Source organism: Melanerpes formicivorus, unplaced genomic scaffold, assembly GCF_026170545.1.
Source record: "Melanerpes formicivorus ecotype bairdi unplaced genomic scaffold, bMelFor1.0.p_v2 SCAF_16, whole genome shotgun sequence".
In the NCBI taxonomy this organism is placed as follows: domain Eukaryota; kingdom Metazoa; phylum Chordata; class Aves; order Piciformes; family Picidae; genus Melanerpes; species Melanerpes formicivorus.
Window position 1 is genome coordinate 3,711,092 of NW_027142368.1, and position 17,221 is coordinate 3,728,312.

Consider the following 17,221-nt stretch of genomic DNA (forward strand, 5'->3'; position numbering starts at 1 on the left):
TGAGACCAACCTATCATCCAACACTATCTAATCAACTAAACCATGGCACCCAGCACCCCATCCAGTCTCTTCCTAAACACCTCCAAGTGATGGAGACTCCACCACCTCCCTGGGCAGCACATTTCAATGGCCAATCATTCTCTCTATGAAGAACTTCTTCCTAACATCCAGCCTAAACTTCCCCTGGCACAGCTTGAGACTGTGTCCTCTTGTTCTGGTGCTGGTTGCCTGGGAAAAGAGACCAAACCCCGCCTGTCTACAACCTCCCTTCAGGTAGTTGTAGAGAGCTATTAATAAGGTCTCCCCTGAGCCTCCTTTTCTCCAGGCTAAGCAACCCCAGTTCCCTCAGCCTCTCTTCATAGGGCTGTGCTCCAAACCCCTCACCAGCTCTGTTGCCCTTCTCTGGACACGTTCCAGCAAGTCACCATCTTTCCTAAACTGAGGGGCCCAGAACTGGACACAGGACTCAAGGTGTGGCCTAACCAGTGCTGAGTACAGGGGCAGAATGACTTCCCTGCTCCTACTGGCCACACTGTTCCTGATACCGGCCAGGATGCCATTTGCCTACTTGGCCACCTGGGCACACTGCTGGCTCAAACAGCAAAAGTTGTAACAGTTGTTGAAATTGGGAGCACTTGGATCAAGCTAAAATCAGCATGAGGTGGTTTTTTTTTTCCTTCCTATCAGATCTTGATTTTAAGAATGTTTTTGTCTCTCAAACTATAAATCCGTATATAGCAAATGAAGACTGTGACTGTCCAAATCAGTGTGGTGATGGTGATGAGCTGTACATTTGTTCAGGACCCAAAAAGTTAGGTTTTAAAATTCTTGCTATTTCTTGAAGTATTTTATGGTAATTACTTTAGGGCAGAAATGTTCATTTTAAACAGAAATATAAGTTGGGCTAAATAGGCATTTTTTCCTTTGCAGTAAAGAAGCTGTGTGCTTCTATACTGTATGTAACCTGGAAAGACAGAATCATTACCTTGTACTCTCATCTAGGGTTTGGGGTTTTTTTCCCAGTAATTGACTATATTGCATTGGATTAATCACCTGGTTTTGGTGTTATTTCTCAACTAACTCAGATGATGTCATCAACTGTTAATAGTGTCACATTTGGCACAGCTAAGTAGGCAAAAGCTCTGCGTGTCAGATCTCTTGTGGCTGGAATCCAGAGCCATCTGGGAGCGGATGCTTTATATGGCTCCATCCTAGGATTCTCTAAGGGGAAGTGGTTGTGGAGCTGCTACTCAAGTGTCCAGTGCGTGGAAATGCTTCCTTTTTTTTTTATCACTGAAGAGTGGTTCCGGTAGTTCCATGACAGCCAACTCATAAGCAGCTTGAATCTGGGAACAACCACTCCTGAAGATCTTTGTTTAATTATTTACCTCCAGAACAGGTATCACTTAGATGGTAAACTATTCTAGAATTGAGTTTTACTTGCTCTGTTTTCCCAGCAATCTCTGCTGATTATAAATTAGACCTGAGAAGATGCTCAAAGGATGTAAAAACCTGAAAACTTGTGCAGCAACCAGGGAGAGTAGAGATCAGATAAATCACTGTCAGAACACTAGAGCAGCTATCTTTCAACACCCTTGCATTGAATATTAAGAGACATTCATTCTTTCAATAGCTTTACAATAAACAACAAGGACAGCTTCTTCAGCAATTCCACGAGAAGTAGAATTGTGCATCACATGCTGCAGAGAACGAAGTATGAAGATGGAAAATCCAAAATGGGTGAGAAAACTGCTTGGGGTTTAATTTGTTTACTTTTTTTCCTAACCTGAAGGTATAAAAATGTTTACTTTTACAAAGCTATAACAATCTTTACTTGTCTGGAAAAATAACATTTGAATAAACTCAATGAGTGTGGCCATTCCCTGGCATCTTTTAAATTGGTCAGTGTCAGAAGGGAAGGAATGTCACAGCAATGATTTTTTTTTTTTAATGACAGTAGCAATTGGCAATATTTTTCACCTAATTACTTAGAATCATAGAATCAATAAGGTTGGAAAAGACCTCAAAGATCATCAAGTCAAACCTGTCACCAAGACCTCATTACTACTAAACCATGGCACCAAGTGCCACGTCCGATCCCCTCTTGAACACCTTCAAAGATGGTGATTCCACCACCTCCCTGGGAACTCATTCCAATGGCAAACTCTCTCTGTGAAGAACTTTCTCCTCACCTCCAGCCTAAACTTCTGCTGGTGTAGGTTGAGACTGTGTCTTCTTGTTCAGTTGGTGGTTGCCTGGGAGAAGAGACCCACCCCCTCCTGGCTACAAACACCTTTGAGGTAGTTGTAGAGAGCAATAAGGTCTCCTCTGAGCCTCCTCTTCTCCAGGCTAAACAACCCCAGCTCCCTCAGCCTCTCCTCACAGGGCTGTGCTCAAAGCCTCTCCCCAGCCTTGTTGCCCTTCTCTGGACACACTCAAGAGTCTCAATGTCCTTCTTAAATTGAGGATCCCAGAACTAGACACAGTAATCAAGGTGTGGGCTAACCAGTGCTGAGTACAGGGGCACAATGACTTCCCTGCTCCTGCTGGCCACACCATTCCTGATACGGGCCAGGATGCCATTGGCCTTCTTGTTCCTTAAAATAAACTGGAGATATTATGATATTGAGAACCACAGTCAAGATAACATAAATTTCAGGAAACTCTGGAATGTTTTCAAGGACTAGATTCTGCCACTGCCTAGCTGTTCCAGGCCATCTGAATCAATATGAGCTTAACTTCTTTGAGGTTTCCATGCAGCTCAGAAACAGTTGACCTGAAGACTAAATTCAGTTTATATCAACACTCTTTTACACTACTAATTGTTAGAAGGTCTAACTGTTAATTTTCCTTTGCAAGAAACAGGAGTGTTATGTATGATTCCTGGTTCTGCAGGAATTAAAATTAAGAATTAAATTTATAGAGATATTTTTAAACCTTATACATATGGAGATGATCGAAAGTACAGAAAGTTGCTGCTTGAGTTCCTGAATAAAATCAGTAGTAGGAAAACCATAGAAAAGGAGTTCAAATATAATGCCTTTGAAACTGACGATGGCAAATTTCATCTGGATATTGGTTTAGCATCATTTGCATATTTGGACAAATGTGAAATCATCAGTATTTATTTCTCAGGGAAACTCTTGGCTATGAGTGTGCTCTTACAGACCACTGAAATATTTTATTATAATTATTACTGGTTGTTTATTATTTCTTATGCTGTGTTTGGAAAATACAACAAATCTGGTTTTAGGAAGACACTAGGAACTGATCCAAAATGCTCGAGCCAGCATGGTGCAGAGGACTCCTCTGACACAGACTCCCTCAGCTGATTTATATTTCAAATTAATTAAGAGGTTAACTTTTGAACCTGCAGGGGTTTTGCTGCCTGGAGGATTGTCTGTCCAGACCATTGTCTGTGTATGTCAGATCATCTGGTCACCCATAAAATCTGTATCATCTGCTCTGATGAGTACCACATGAGTGTAACTATCTTCTCACATTTGATCTGGTACTTGCACCTGACTGTTAGAGAAAAGCTGGAGAGAGTGGCCCTCAGAAAGTTGCTGTAGTTTGGCAGAGCCACAAATCTCAAGGCATCAGCAAGACCTGCACAGCTGGTGGGATTATTGATTATTGTCATGTTTAACAGCATCCTGAGCACCTGATATCAAGTTACATTCCCAGTATGTAACTTGAAAAATTCACACTGCTTGAAATCAGATGTGGACAAAAATTGGTATAGGAACTAAAGCTTTTTTCTTTTTTAGGTATTAATAGGCTGCTAAATAATGGAACATATGAGGCAGCATTTCCACCACATGAGGTAACCTGTTTAATTTTTGTCTTTCTGTTTAGATTACAGCACTAATGTTTTGAGATCCTACTTTATTTTTCATTTTGCCTTGCAAACTTTTAATTTCACTGTGTAATCTATTGAGATTCTTTTTTCTTTATGGCTTACTTTAATACTGACTTAAAACACTTTTCTCATATAATTTAGTATAATAACTTTCTGGAGCACTTTCTTCATGAACTGGAATGTTATAATTATTCTTTTATGAACTGGACATTGCCTGTGGAGTTCTTAATGAGAATATAACTTGTTCCCAATTATTCCCATTTGTTGTTGTAAATGATTTTTGCCTGCCACCTATGAAATACTCTGTTTTTCTAATTACTTTTGCACCTGATCACTGTTAGGAAGGCTGGTTGATTATTTCCTAATTAGTCTTTTCTGAAGGGTTCTGGATCACTTCTGCTGGACAGTATGTTTTTCAGAAGGTTAAAGTCTACTACAGACAGGAAACCCCTGTAGTAAATGAAAAATGTGTTTGACTTCAGTGGCTTTTTCAGGCAGTCTTTGAGTGCTGAAAAGAAAGAAGCAAGCCACACATCTTCAGTCATTTTATATGCCCATTAGTACCATGGTAATTGCAGCTGCAAACTCTGTGGCTGCTCAGGCTGAGCGTTGTAACTTGGTCTCATCTTTCAGAGGACTGACCTGTGCTTTACAAATTGCTGAGAGTAATTTTGGTTTATTTTTTTTAATGGCATTAATAATTAAATACTGGGAATAGAGAGGAGGAGCATTTTAGATAAATAATTGAACATTGTTGTTAACACTTTGGCTGTGCTTTAGTGACCTCAGGGAAAAGCTGCCAGAAAACCCTGTGAAGCTTTCTGTGGCTGTCAAAACCATGGTGTCACATCCATGCTGTGTATATGTTGCTTTGCTATAGCACAAGCTGCTGTTTCAAAGTCATATTTTTAAGCCACTCTTAACTTTAATTGCTACTTGATTGGTGCTAAGGGCTAGTGGTTGAACACTCTCAGCTTTGTTTTATTGTCTTTCTTCTTTAGCACTCAAACAAGTGAGTGAAAATTCAGCCTAAATGGGAACGTTGAGACTTTAACTCTTTTGTGGAGAAAAAAAGCAGGGGAGAAAAAGAAAGGTTTAAAAATATGCAGTACTGGGTAATGCTTTATGCATTGCAGTCATTTACCCAGAGGAGTGTGAAAAGAAGTCAATGTTCTGTTCCTAGGTGTTCCTAGATGTGACAAAGGTCACACTCTGTGTTAATGTTTTCGCTATGCCTCTTTGCTAACTGTAATGAGAAATGTGTGGAACTGGACTCTTTGCTATGTTTAGCTTTGTTCTTAACTCATTCTTAAACCAGAGGGTCAACAGATTGTAACAAGGAAATGGTTTTCTTTCAGTGGCAAGGAATGCTTGAGGTTTTGAATAAATGATAAAAATTGAGATGAGTAAATGACATGGGGCTACCAGGGTCAAGAATCTGTCTGATGGCTAACTCTGAAATACTGCTCTGGGGAACTCTGCTCTCCTCCCAAGGAATTATTTGGCCTACTTGAAGTTATTTGACAAAAGATTTTCTTTAGCATGACTGAGTGGTGGGATTATTTGGGGGGAGGGGGGAGGGCAGGAAATCAGCTAAAGGAGATGTTCTGCTTCAGAACTGTATTGAAATTACAGATATAAGAGATTCTGCTTAGGATGGTTCTAGCAGATCTAACAATTAAAAAATTCAACCACAGACATGAGGCTATTTCAGGCCATCAGGTGGCCTGCAAATGTTAGCTGTGGCCTGGAAGGACTCCTTTTTTTGTCAGACTGAGTCTGTGTTTTGCTTTTAATACCTCTGAGAGTCCTATGTAGCTTCAAAATAGTGCCAATTCTGTTGTTTCCCATCATCTTAGAAAACAGCACAGAAATCATATGTTTTTCTGTAGTTTTAAACAGAACTTAAAGCCCTAGAAAATGTCTAGGAGAGAACGAAGTGGACATACCAGAAATATCTAAAATTTCTAGGAAGGGAAAAAAGATTTCACAGACATCTCAGGAAACATTTTGAAAGGGCTGAAAGCATACTAAGGAAATAGAAATGCTGTACTTAGTTCTTTATAGTCTTGTATTGCAGTACTTCTGTTGTTAAGTCTTTGAGAAACTGGTCTTTGCAGCAGCATATGTGACCGCATCTCTTCTGTCAAGCTTACCTGTTAGCTCTGGATGGCAGGTCCTAGAGGTGTCCATAATAATAGACCTACTTATTTAAAATAGGGAACACTTACATTAAAAATACCTATTAGAAATAGGTGAAAAATGCCTGTATTTCCCCTAGTGACCTGTAATGTGCTTTTATTTCTTGGTGTTTTTCAGGGAAGCCACAAAAGCAGACATCCCATCAAAACACACGGAGCCCAGAACCATAGGCACCTCTTATATGAGCGGTGGGCACGGTGGGGAATGTGGTACAAATACCAACCTCTTGATTTAATCAGGTATTAGTACTTTGAAGAGTAGTTTGTTTCTGTGATACAAACAGCCTGTGTTCTTAACCACACTAACTAAATTCCTTGTGTATTCCTGTCATATGTAGCTACCCAATGTTAACAGATAAGATACAAGTGCTCAGTCGCTTCTTTGGGGGAGTCTTTTGGGCTGTTAATTTCCAGTGAGGCTGCCTAAAAGGCAGGTAGATCCAGCTGCTTCAGAATTTGCAGTGTGAAACTTAAAAGACAAGCCCATGATGTGGTCTGTTGATCTGAGACACTTGCCCCTAATGAGAACACATTTGAGAGCAGAGAGGACAGTCACGAGTTATCAGATCCAGTGGAGTCAAAATGCAAGCTAATATTTACATGTCCATGTGGGTTTAAATAAACTTCTGCTTATGCATCTTGTAATAAATGTTGTAGATTACCAATTGTAAAGCAGAGAGATGTATGGAATTGAAGTTAAATAATGGGAATGTTTGTGGTTTTCCCTTTCCTCATCTTTGACATTGAATACCAGGAGTTCATTTTTCCTTGCTGTCAGTTTCTATTTGTGATCTGACAGTCACAACCCACTATTGTTCCACTAAAGACTGTGGAGCTAAGCATGTGCCAGGGGACAATTCTGTGCTGTTCCAGTAGTATTATCCTTGACTGACTTTCTGATCGCTGCTGCTTCACTTTTCTAGCAGCTTATACTCAGCTCAGTCTTCAACTTGTGTTTTCAGTCCATCATTTTCTCTATTATTAGTTTGAAATATGCCACGCTGCATTGTTGTCTCTCAGAAATACTTTTTACAATGGAATACTGAGGTCATAGCAAATTACTTTTATCCCTTTGCAGAATATTTTTGTCTGTTTATATATATATGTGTGTGTGTGTGTACAAATAAGATGTCCTGCAATTAATAATGTTGAAGCTAGTGCATCTACTTAGTCACTGCAAGGACATAAAAATTGCAGAGCACTTCAGCTGCAGCCTTTCAAAATACATACTCTGCAATTACTGTCACTGGAATACTATGCTAGCCTGAAAGAAAACATTTTGGTAAGCTGACCACAATCTTGCCATAGACTTGTAATTAATCATTGGAGCTATTCTGCTGCTGTGAAGATAGAGGTCACCCCAAATTTTAACTTTAAACAATGTATGTGTTTCCTTTTCATGTAGGCGATATTTTGGTGAGAAAATCGGACTGTATTTTGCCTGGTTGGGGTGGTACACTGGAATGCTCATTCCTGCTGCACTGGTTGGGCTCTTTGTTTTCCTGTATGGATTATTTACAATGGATTCCAGCCAAGTAAGGTAAACTCTCATTTAAATACATAATAGCCTGTTGAAAATTAAGAGCAGTCTGGTACATCTCAGATCGTTATTAAAATTAGAAACACTTTTCCAATATGATAATTATGTAAAAATAACTAAATACAACATTGTGTTCTTCAGTCAAGTGTATCCACTTTGTACATCTGCTTTGCATCAGGCTGGGTTTGTCTTTTCGCAGCAAGTGCTCTGCCCGCTGCATCTGCTGTGATTCCCCATTCTATCTGTAAGGAAAGACAGAGAGGACCAATTCTTATGTAATGAGTACTGCAGTGAAAAAAGTCAGAAATCCTCCCTCTTTATCTCCATTTTGCCTGTAACTTCCAGAGTGTAGTGCAATTGCTTAACAGCAGTTTAATTTTGCCTGTGCCTTTGTTTTCTCTCTGTATTAATAGCAGCAGACCTTGAGTCTAACAAGTCTGTACTCTGTCAGAGTAGACCGCAGCCAGGAGACTCAGCTGTGGGGAGATTACAACCCTGGGAGATGAGCCTAGTTTTCAAGTTTCTCATTGTTGTGATTTTGCTGTGAGGAAGGGGTTAGGTCAATTTGGCAATAGTGATGCAGGTGCTTGAGTTAGGGACTACCTACATTTTTAGGCACTGTTTCAGAGGATGCACTTATTACAACTTGTTGCAAAGTTTTCCATTAGATGTCATCAGACACAACAGTATCAATGCTCTTACAATTGCAGCTGTTTCTCCAAGAAGTTGGATGCTTAGGCTCTAAGTAGGTTTCATGTGAAGTGCTGTTTCTTGGGCTTTGATAGGACTGTTCTGCATTTTCTGTAGGGGATTGCTTTTATCTTCTGTTTCACAGTGAGCTGTTACATTCTGCAGTGCTGTAATTAATGCTTTCTTTTTAGCCTTGCTTTTGTGCAGCAAACTCCTAAGAGATTTTACAACTTCAAACTGCATTAAATGAAATTAATGTATCAGCCAGGAAACTCAGCTATCTTTAGGATGTTGGTCTCTATATTAGGATTTTTAGTTTTTATTTTTATTCCACAGTAAATGTCTCTCAAATGCAATGGAGGTGATGTAGAGGATCAGCCTGTTCTTAGAGCACAGGGACTGTAGAGCTGGGAATCATATTCTTCACATGTACAGCAACACCGCTTCAGCAAGGGAGGGGAACAAAGGGCCATAATCTACTATTATCAAGATATAGCTTAATATTTCAGGCACTCCTTGTGGGAGAGAAAGGTACAGCACTAACACTCCTCAAGAGAAGGAGCAGAATTTCTAACAATTTAATTTTTCAACCTGCAAGCCATTATGTGCTTGTATGTGTGTCAGACACCTCTCCCAAGCAGTCTCACTGATGTGACTCCTGCTTAGATCTTTTAGCAGAGAGACTCAATTATCTTGCTTGCAGAAGGTTGCAGGGTGTATATTGCAGGAGTGTAGGGGGAGGCTAACTGAGAAATGGTTGGCAACTGGGGTGTGCTCCAAGAAACCCAAAATCCCAAGTCGTGACGTAGCACTGTCGTGCCGGTGCAATGCTGTGACCACATTAGGAAGCCCTGCTGTGAGGCATGGGTTCAAGAACACAGCTTAACTAACTCAAGCTGATTTTGACTGGCTTGATAAAATGTAAATGTTTTCTGTATCACCTTGTGTACTCAGGCACTTCTAAAGGCCAGTGATAACAGATGCTGCTCTTTGCCATATTTGCTTACCTAGCCTGGAAAGGGTTAGTGAGGATTAGACAGCAACCTCCTACCTACAGCAGACAGGAGTAATCTGTTAGTAGGCAGACAGACTGTACAACCTAAATGTTCTTATTCTTGCCATATTCTGAGACTGTGAGGTTATTTATCTGGTGTTTTTGCAGTCACTTAAAGAAAACTGTTAAATAAACAGTTATAACCAGTTTAAAACACATCCTTTGATTTGGAGCATGGCAGCTACTGTGGTATGCAAATGCAACATTCAGCAGCCCTCAGGAGAAAACAGAGTGACTTGAGTACATTATTCTGACAAAATCAAGACACAGGAAACACAATGTTAGTTAGGAATTTGTACCAAGTTCCAGGGCAGTATGGCAATGCCACAACTGCCACATTGCTCAAGATTCGGTTTTGCTCAATGCAATACTACTTCATGTGAAAAAGGTTTCATCTTCTTAGTGTCTGTTATTAGGATCAGTGGATGGTAAATTCTGTCAAAACCTCTGGGTTTCACCTGTCCTGTGTCCCATAACTTCACAACTAAATTCGGTTTTGGAGAAGGTGCTTTCCTCAGGGGATGTCCCTTCACTCCTCAGACGCTGGGAGCTGCTGTGAGCCCCCTCTGGTGACTGCAACCAGAAAAACTATTTTTTTCCTCCTTTTCCTTTGAGATCCAGCACAGTTTCAGCAGCAAAGGAGTAAATAACATACAGTGTCTACTGCAGCTTGTGATGCCAGCCTTAGGTTTGATGCAGTGATAATTCAAGTGTTATGCAGAATGATGTCCCATCCAGAAGTTACATTATCTTGCTTACAATGTGTACAGCTGCCAGCCTCTGCTCTGTGTTCAGTCTGTCCTGACACTAGTTGGCTTTTTTGTCTGCATGTATTTAAATTTATATACATATACCTTGAGTACTGTGTCCAGTTCTGGGCTCCTCAATTTAAGAAGGACATTGAGACTCTTGAATGTGTCCAGAGAAGGGCAATGAGGCTGTTGAGAGGTCTCGAGCACAAACCCCACAAGGAGAGTCTGAGGGAGCTGGGATTGTTTAGCCTGGAGAAGAGGAGGCTCAGGGGAGACCTTATTGCTGTCTACAACTACCTGAAGGGAGGCTGTAGCCAGGAGGAGGTTGGTCTCTTCTCCCAGGCAATCAGCACCAGAACAAGAGGTCAGAGTCTCAAGCTGCACCAGGGGAAGTTTAGGCTGGAGGTGAAGAGAAAGTTCTTCACTGTTAGCCATTGGAATGTGCTGCCCAGGGAGGTGGTGGAGTCACTGTCCCTGGAGGTGTTCAAGAGAGGACTGGACATGGCACTTGGTGCCATGGTTTAGTAGTCATGAGGTATTGGGTGACAGGTTGGACTTGATCTTTGAGGTCTTTTTCAACCTTATTGATTCTATGATTCTATGTATATCTCTGCCTGTGCCACGACCTCATCTCAGCCTGGCAGTAAAGGAAAGATGCTCTGTATCTGGCACTGTCACAAGTTAGCTGGAAATGGAATACAGTGGCTTCCTTTTTGTGGTTCCTTTCCCAGGGCAAGTGCCCCCCTTACACTGCCTCTTGCCCCTTCTCATAGTCTTTCTCTCCTTCCTTCAGTTAGAGTTTGAGGGAAACAATAAGCTTTCAAGCCTGGTTGAATCATTCAGTAACTCAAGTGTGTTGTACAGGGAGGAGAAAGGTGAAATAAATGGGAAGACAGAAGCCCTGAATGGGCTTCACTTCAGGGACCAGACACTATTATAAGTAAGCACACATGTATGTCCCTTGTTTACAAACAGAAACATCCCCATTCTACCTGGTTAAGAATTAATTATGTTTTTAATGACACAAAACAATTGCATGAGACTGTCAGTGATGCTGGAAGCACATGGGAGTGAAGGGCTTTTGAGTGTGTGTGTTTGGAATAACCCAGCCCCGAGGTCACTCAGAGTACTGAGACTATGGTGTCAGCAGCTGGTCACAGAGTTTGGAATGGAATGGAATGGACCAGGTTGGAAGAGACCTTTGAGATCATCGTGTCCAGCCCATCATCCAACACCATCTAATCAACTAAACTGTGGCACCAAGCACCCCATCCAGTCTCCTAAACCCCTCCAGTGATGGCGACTCTACAACCTCCCTGGACAGCCCATTCCAATGGGCAACCACTCTCTCTATGAAGAATTTCTTCCTAAAATCCAGCTTAAACCTCCCCTGGCACATCTTGATACTGTGTCCTCTTATTCTGGTGCTGGTTGCCTGGGAGAAGAGACCAACCCCCATCTGGCTACAACCTCCCTTCAGGCAGTTGTAGAGAGCAATAAGGTCTCCTCTGAGCCTCCTTTTCTCCAGGCTGAGCAACCCCAGCTCCCTCAGCCTCTCCGTACAGGGCTGTCCTCCAAACCCCTCCCCAGCTTTGTTGCCCTTCTCTGGTCACACTCCAGCAACTCAACATCTTTTCTAAGCTTATTTTGCTCTGCTTTACTGAGGATGTGAGTTGCAGTAGCAGTTAACATAGCACCTGTCACAAACACTCCTGCAACAAATGTTACTGCCTTGGAGAGTACTGCTGAAGCATGTGACCTATCACTGTCGGCATAATTGCATCGAACTGCAGATGTTATTAAAAACAAACCCAGATTTTAACTCCAGATCTATAATACAGAAAATGTAGCATTCATAATGTTCATTTTAAATTCAAAGTACACTATGATTTGGCCTTGTGTTTGACAACAGGTTGCATTATTGCCAAGCCGTTATAACGTACTGTTAAAAGAATTCTTTTCTGTGCTTAATCATTTGAATGCAAATGCCAGGAAGAACATGATCTGATGTGACACCCTCCAACATTTCTGTTACTCTGCAGCTCTGCTCATTCTGGATTAAAGGTTGCTTAAGACAATTTGTCAGATCCATGTTATGCTGTAGGGTTTCAGGGGAGTAGAGATTCCAGTGTTATGTGAAGTATGACTGAAGGCTCTAAAAGTGGCACCTAGGCAACCAGAATATGTTTGCTGTTTTGTTGGAAGGGCTTTAACAGATGCACTCATTTGGAAATGAGCATAATCTTCCATACAGTATTAGAACTGGGAATTCAGCTTTCGTGAGTCAGTGAAAGAGCAATGTTTATTAAAACAAATTAGAGGGGCTTTCTAGGTATTTGTTTTTAGACTGCTGCTTTCCTGGTATGTCAGAGGATCATTTCAGACAGGTCAACTTTGCTGAAGGACAGGGAAAGGCGATTGCTGAGGTTCTTTGGGAAGCTTCCTCAATGCAGTTAAAATTCACCTTAAAATTCATTTTTGCAGTTCTGGTAATTCTCTTTTGTCTCTGTCAAGACACTTAATGATGTAGTACATTTTGAATATCAGTGGTCCCTATCTATGGGTCCATGTCCAAGTGGAGGTCAGTGACAAGTGGAGTCCCTCAGGGATCAGTACTAGGACCAGACTTGTTGAACATCTTTGTTGGTGACATGGACAGTGGTGTTGAGTTTGCTGGCAACACAAAGCTGTGTGGTGCAGCAGACACACTGGAGGGAAGAGATGCCATCCAGAGGGACCTTGACAGGCTGGAGAGGTGGGCCCATGACAACCTCATGAGGTTCAACAAGACCAAGTGCAAGGTCCTGCATCTGGCTCGTGGCAATCCCAGGCACTGAGATAGGCTGGGCAGTGACTGGCTTGAGAGCAGCGCTGAAGAAAAGGACCTGAGGCTGCCAGTGGATGAGAAGCTCAACATGAGCCAGCAATGAGCACTTGCAGCCCAGAAAGCAAATCACATCCTGGGCTGCATCAAGAGAAGCATAGCCAGCAGGTCTAGGGAGGTGATTCTCCCCCTCTACTCCACTCTGGTGAGACCCCACCTGGAGTACTGCATCCAGTTCTGGAGCCTCTACTACAGGAAGGATCTGGAGGTGCTGGTGCATGTCCAGAGGAGGGTCATGAGAATGATTAGAGGGCTGGAGCACCTCTCCTTTGAGGACAGACTGAGAGAGTTGGGGCTGTTCAATCAGGAGAATTGTGAGGAGACCTTATATCAACCTTCCAGTACCTGAAGGGGTCTTACAAGAAAGCTGGGAAAAGACTTCTGACAAGGGCTTGTAGTGACATGATGAGGGGCAATATCTTTAAGCTTGAGGAAGGGAGATTTGGACTGGATATTAGAAAGAAATTCTTTACAGTAAGGGTAGTGTGACACTGGAACAGGCTGTCCAGGGAGGATGCCCCCTCCCTGGAGGTGTTTCAGGCCAGGTTGGATGAGGCTTCGAGGAAGCTGGTCTGGTAGAAGGTGTCACTGGCCATGGCAGGGGGGTTGGATCTAGATGATCTTTAATGTCCCTTCCACCCTAAACCATTCTGTGAATCTATGAATCATATTTCTAAATCTTAGATCCTTAAACACCAGAATGTCCCTTGAATATATTTTCCCCTAAAACAGGGTATTGAAGTGTGGGGTTTTTTTATTAATACTATGTGTAAGTTCTTCTGTAGGAAATAAAACTGCAAAGACTTGAAATAGTACTGCCAGAAATCCCCATCAGTGGGTTTTCACATGTGACCAACTGATCTGAATGTCCATGTGATCATCTTGTGGCGTGGACCTTCAGCTGATGTAAACTGGGAAAAAGCTGAATTAAATCAGTGTGGTTATAGCAGAGATGTCCATCCTCTTTGGTATCTTTTACATTGCTTAGAAAAATACACAGTAAATGGATTGCAAGGTAATAAGCAATATTTTGTTCTTCTCTTCATGATATTTGGGAGCAAATAGGCTATTCACAAGTGTGAGAAGTGTTGTGTGATGCCCAAAAATACTGCTCAGTTTTCAGGCTATTGATTTGGGACTAGGCTTTTCAAGCCAAACATTCACTTCTATTTTATTGAGCCAGTTTTGTGGTGCAGGCATGCTGTTAACAAGTAGAAACTGCAAGTGGCATAACCACAGAATGATTGTATGAAAGCTAAAAGCCTTTTTATAACCTGTATTTTCCTGTCTTGTACCAAAGCAAAGAGATCTGCGAGGCAAACGAAACCATCATGTGCCCTATGTGTGAACGCAACTGCACGCTACAGAAACTCAATGAGAGCTGCATATATGCCAAGGTAATCATTTTCTTAGTGCTATTAAGATAATTTTTGTCTAGAGATCCACTGTCATTGTGTAATGGCTGCCCTTGTTTCAGCAGATTCCTGCAAAACATTTTGTTTCCCTACTGAGGGTTTTTTTTTTCAGCCTTTGTCATTTGTGTTTTTCATAAGGAACTGCTTTGAAATCATCAGAGATTGTTCTAAAATTTGTTCTACTTTCTGTGGGCATTTCCTTCCTAAATCCTTATTCTTTTCATCAACCTACACTGTCCCTAGAGTCATGGTTTTTTTTGAAAGGTTTTTTCCTACTTTCCTCTATGATTAACATTTTCCTCTGTTTCCTTTGCTCACAATTACTTTGTAAATCGACTTTTTTGCTTCTCCTCAAGGAATTCTCTAGCATAATGTGCCTGTGATGTGCTTTGGTCTGTCAAACCAATGCAAAGATTTTACCCAACTAAATATTTTGTCTCAAGAAGCTGTGCTTTAAACTTAAATATCCACAAGTGTATCTGCACCTCTGTATATGTGGAGTGTTTTCAAGTGAGCAATCTGTTTTCAGGCGTGCGATGTTCATAATGCTCCAAATGCAACCTTGGCATTTTTCTTCCAATGGCAAAGATAAAGTTAAAAATAAGAAGAATTAAAACAAAAAGATCAATGAGGCTTCATGTAACAGAGATTCTGACTGTAATGCCTTCACTCACCATTTTCTCTCTAAGGAAAAGCTCGCTGCAGCATCAGTCATTATCCTCTTTCTAGGAACCGTCTGGTTTCCAGCAGGGATTATGATCCTGCTGGGTGCTACCATGCTGCTCAAGCTGAACAGCACATATTCAAGCATGTGTCAGCACTTCCACTGTGTTTGCACCCAAATTAGGGAATAGAAACAATCTGTAATGTTAGAAAACTACAGTCTGATTTCAAGTGAAGTGTTCCTCTGTACTTTCTGAAGCACTGTTAGTAATATCAGTAAGTGAAAGTAACATGTTTAAAAATACGATGTCAGATCTGCTCCCTGGGAAAAGGAAATGGCATTTCCTGCTTACTTTCTTCTACCTGAGATGGAGTTTGTCAGCATTTCCCTCTGATTTTGTCATTTTGGGAACGTAACTTACTTCTCTGTCTTGCTGCCGCAGAAACACAGAGCTGATATGCAAGGGAATCTATTCCTCCTCATTCATTCCAACACCAGCACCCTTACTGTGAAATAAGTGCTTTAGTCCTTTTTCACATAGCTCTTTGTATATGAGTAGCTAAGCATTGAGTTCATTAGGAAAAGTGAGTTCCTTTAAGTGAAGTTTATCTCCCCAGACATGCTTGCATCGTGGGACCTGCCTCCTTTACATAGCCCTTGTGCTCATATTTCATGTTACTCAAACTGATCTCAGGGTTTCTTTCTTAAATATCTGCCAAGTTTCCCTCTAGAGGAGCACTTCAGACAGAACAAACTAATGCTGGAAAAATCATATACTTCAAATGTTTCTTGTGCCAAGTTTTCTGTAAAGCTGGAGACAAAATACAAAAGATTCCTTTTTCCTTCTTGCTACTGCCCATTCCTCTCATCCCCTCCCTCTTTATTCCATTTCCACTTAAAAATGCCACAGTGAAGTGAAGGTTATAATTTAAGGGAAAGGCAGATAATACCCGAGTTGTAATCTGAATTGCCAAATGCCCACGCTGTCATTCTTGTCCACATTAAGTGGACGCTTTGATCCGTGGATGATTAGTGTGGAGCCCTAGGGCTCTTTGGGCTGGTCCTGCATTCAGTACACCTTGCCCTCAGGCCCTGTGGCAGGGTGTTGATCCAGGGTGGATTTGGAGTACCTGAAGTATTGTATGATGATGACAACATCAGTCAGACATGCTGAGGGACCAGCACCAGATTCAACAACAATTCACTTCTGCATGGGGGCTTCTGGTCAACACAGAGCCTCTGACTATGCATTTAACCTTTAAGACAGTTAAACCTTAATTCTGAGTGTGCTCCTGAAAGACTTTCACCCAAACACTTTGTAAAGAGAAGGCTAGATGAGGAGGCAAATATGTATTTTCTACTTCTAGCAACATTAGTTATATTTGGTTGATTGGTTCATTTTCTGTTCCCTTGGAAAGATGCACTTTTCCTGAGCAGAGTATCCAAAATCACATCATCACACAGGTCTACATTCAAACCTGAAAATATGAATCAGATTTTTGTTCACCTCTCACACTTTCAATCTCATGCTTATTTTGTTTTTTCCTTTATGGAAGCAAATGAAAAACAGAGGAAAACATGCAAAATGCTGAGGTTGACTTTGTCACAGTATGAGCAGAGCTCTGGAGGAAGTTTTAGGCTGTCTGGAGATGGACAGCTCTTTAGTGTCTGTGGAACAAATAGACTGGAGATGCATGGAATGATGGTCTGCAAAAGCAGAATTCAGCTTATGCTGAAAGGCAGAGAGGCACAAAGCTTGGAAAAAGAAACGTGCAAGTAGGACTTCTGGTTAGAATGCTTAGCTTTTAGCTCCTGCTACCAATTATGTAGGCTGGGATTCTCTAGGGGCAAAAGATCTGATTTGCTTGGCAATAGTATTTGTTGCTTATGGATTTCTCTTCTATTCAGGTTACACATCTGTTTGACAATGGAGGGACTGTCTTCTTTGCTATTTTCATGGCAATTTGGGGTAAGTCCCTCTTTTATTTTCTTTGTATTTGTGGTTCACTTGACCCTTTTATATGATTGCTGGGTAAAGGGAGATTTCCAGCTCTTGATAAAGAAGGATTATGATTTTGCCACACAAACTTCTTTTTTCCTGTTTGTCACTTCAACTTCTACATTAGTAGTGGGTGAAAATAATACTTTTTATCGTTCAT

The 17,221-nt window shown here is 41.3% G+C and overlaps 1 protein-coding gene across 3 annotated transcripts in view; it reads left to right on the top strand.

Moving 5' to 3' along the window:
- The window catches only part of ANO3 (anoctamin 3), a 204,606-nt gene that overhangs the window by 152,143 nt on the left and 35,242 nt on the right, over positions 1 to 17,221 (top strand). For all 3 annotated transcript variants that reach the window (XM_068147815.1, XM_068147816.1, XM_068147817.1), the window contains 6 exons: positions 1,634 to 1,740; positions 3,771 to 3,826; positions 6,182 to 6,303; positions 7,469 to 7,603; positions 14,284 to 14,380; positions 16,971 to 17,031. In XM_068147815.1, coding sequence (XP_068003916.1) covers positions 1,634 to 1,740; positions 3,771 to 3,826; positions 6,182 to 6,303; positions 7,469 to 7,603; positions 14,284 to 14,380; positions 16,971 to 17,031 — 578 coding nt within the window. The remainder of the gene's footprint in view (positions 1 to 1,633; positions 1,741 to 3,770; positions 3,827 to 6,181; positions 6,304 to 7,468; positions 7,604 to 14,283; positions 14,381 to 16,970; positions 17,032 to 17,221) is intronic.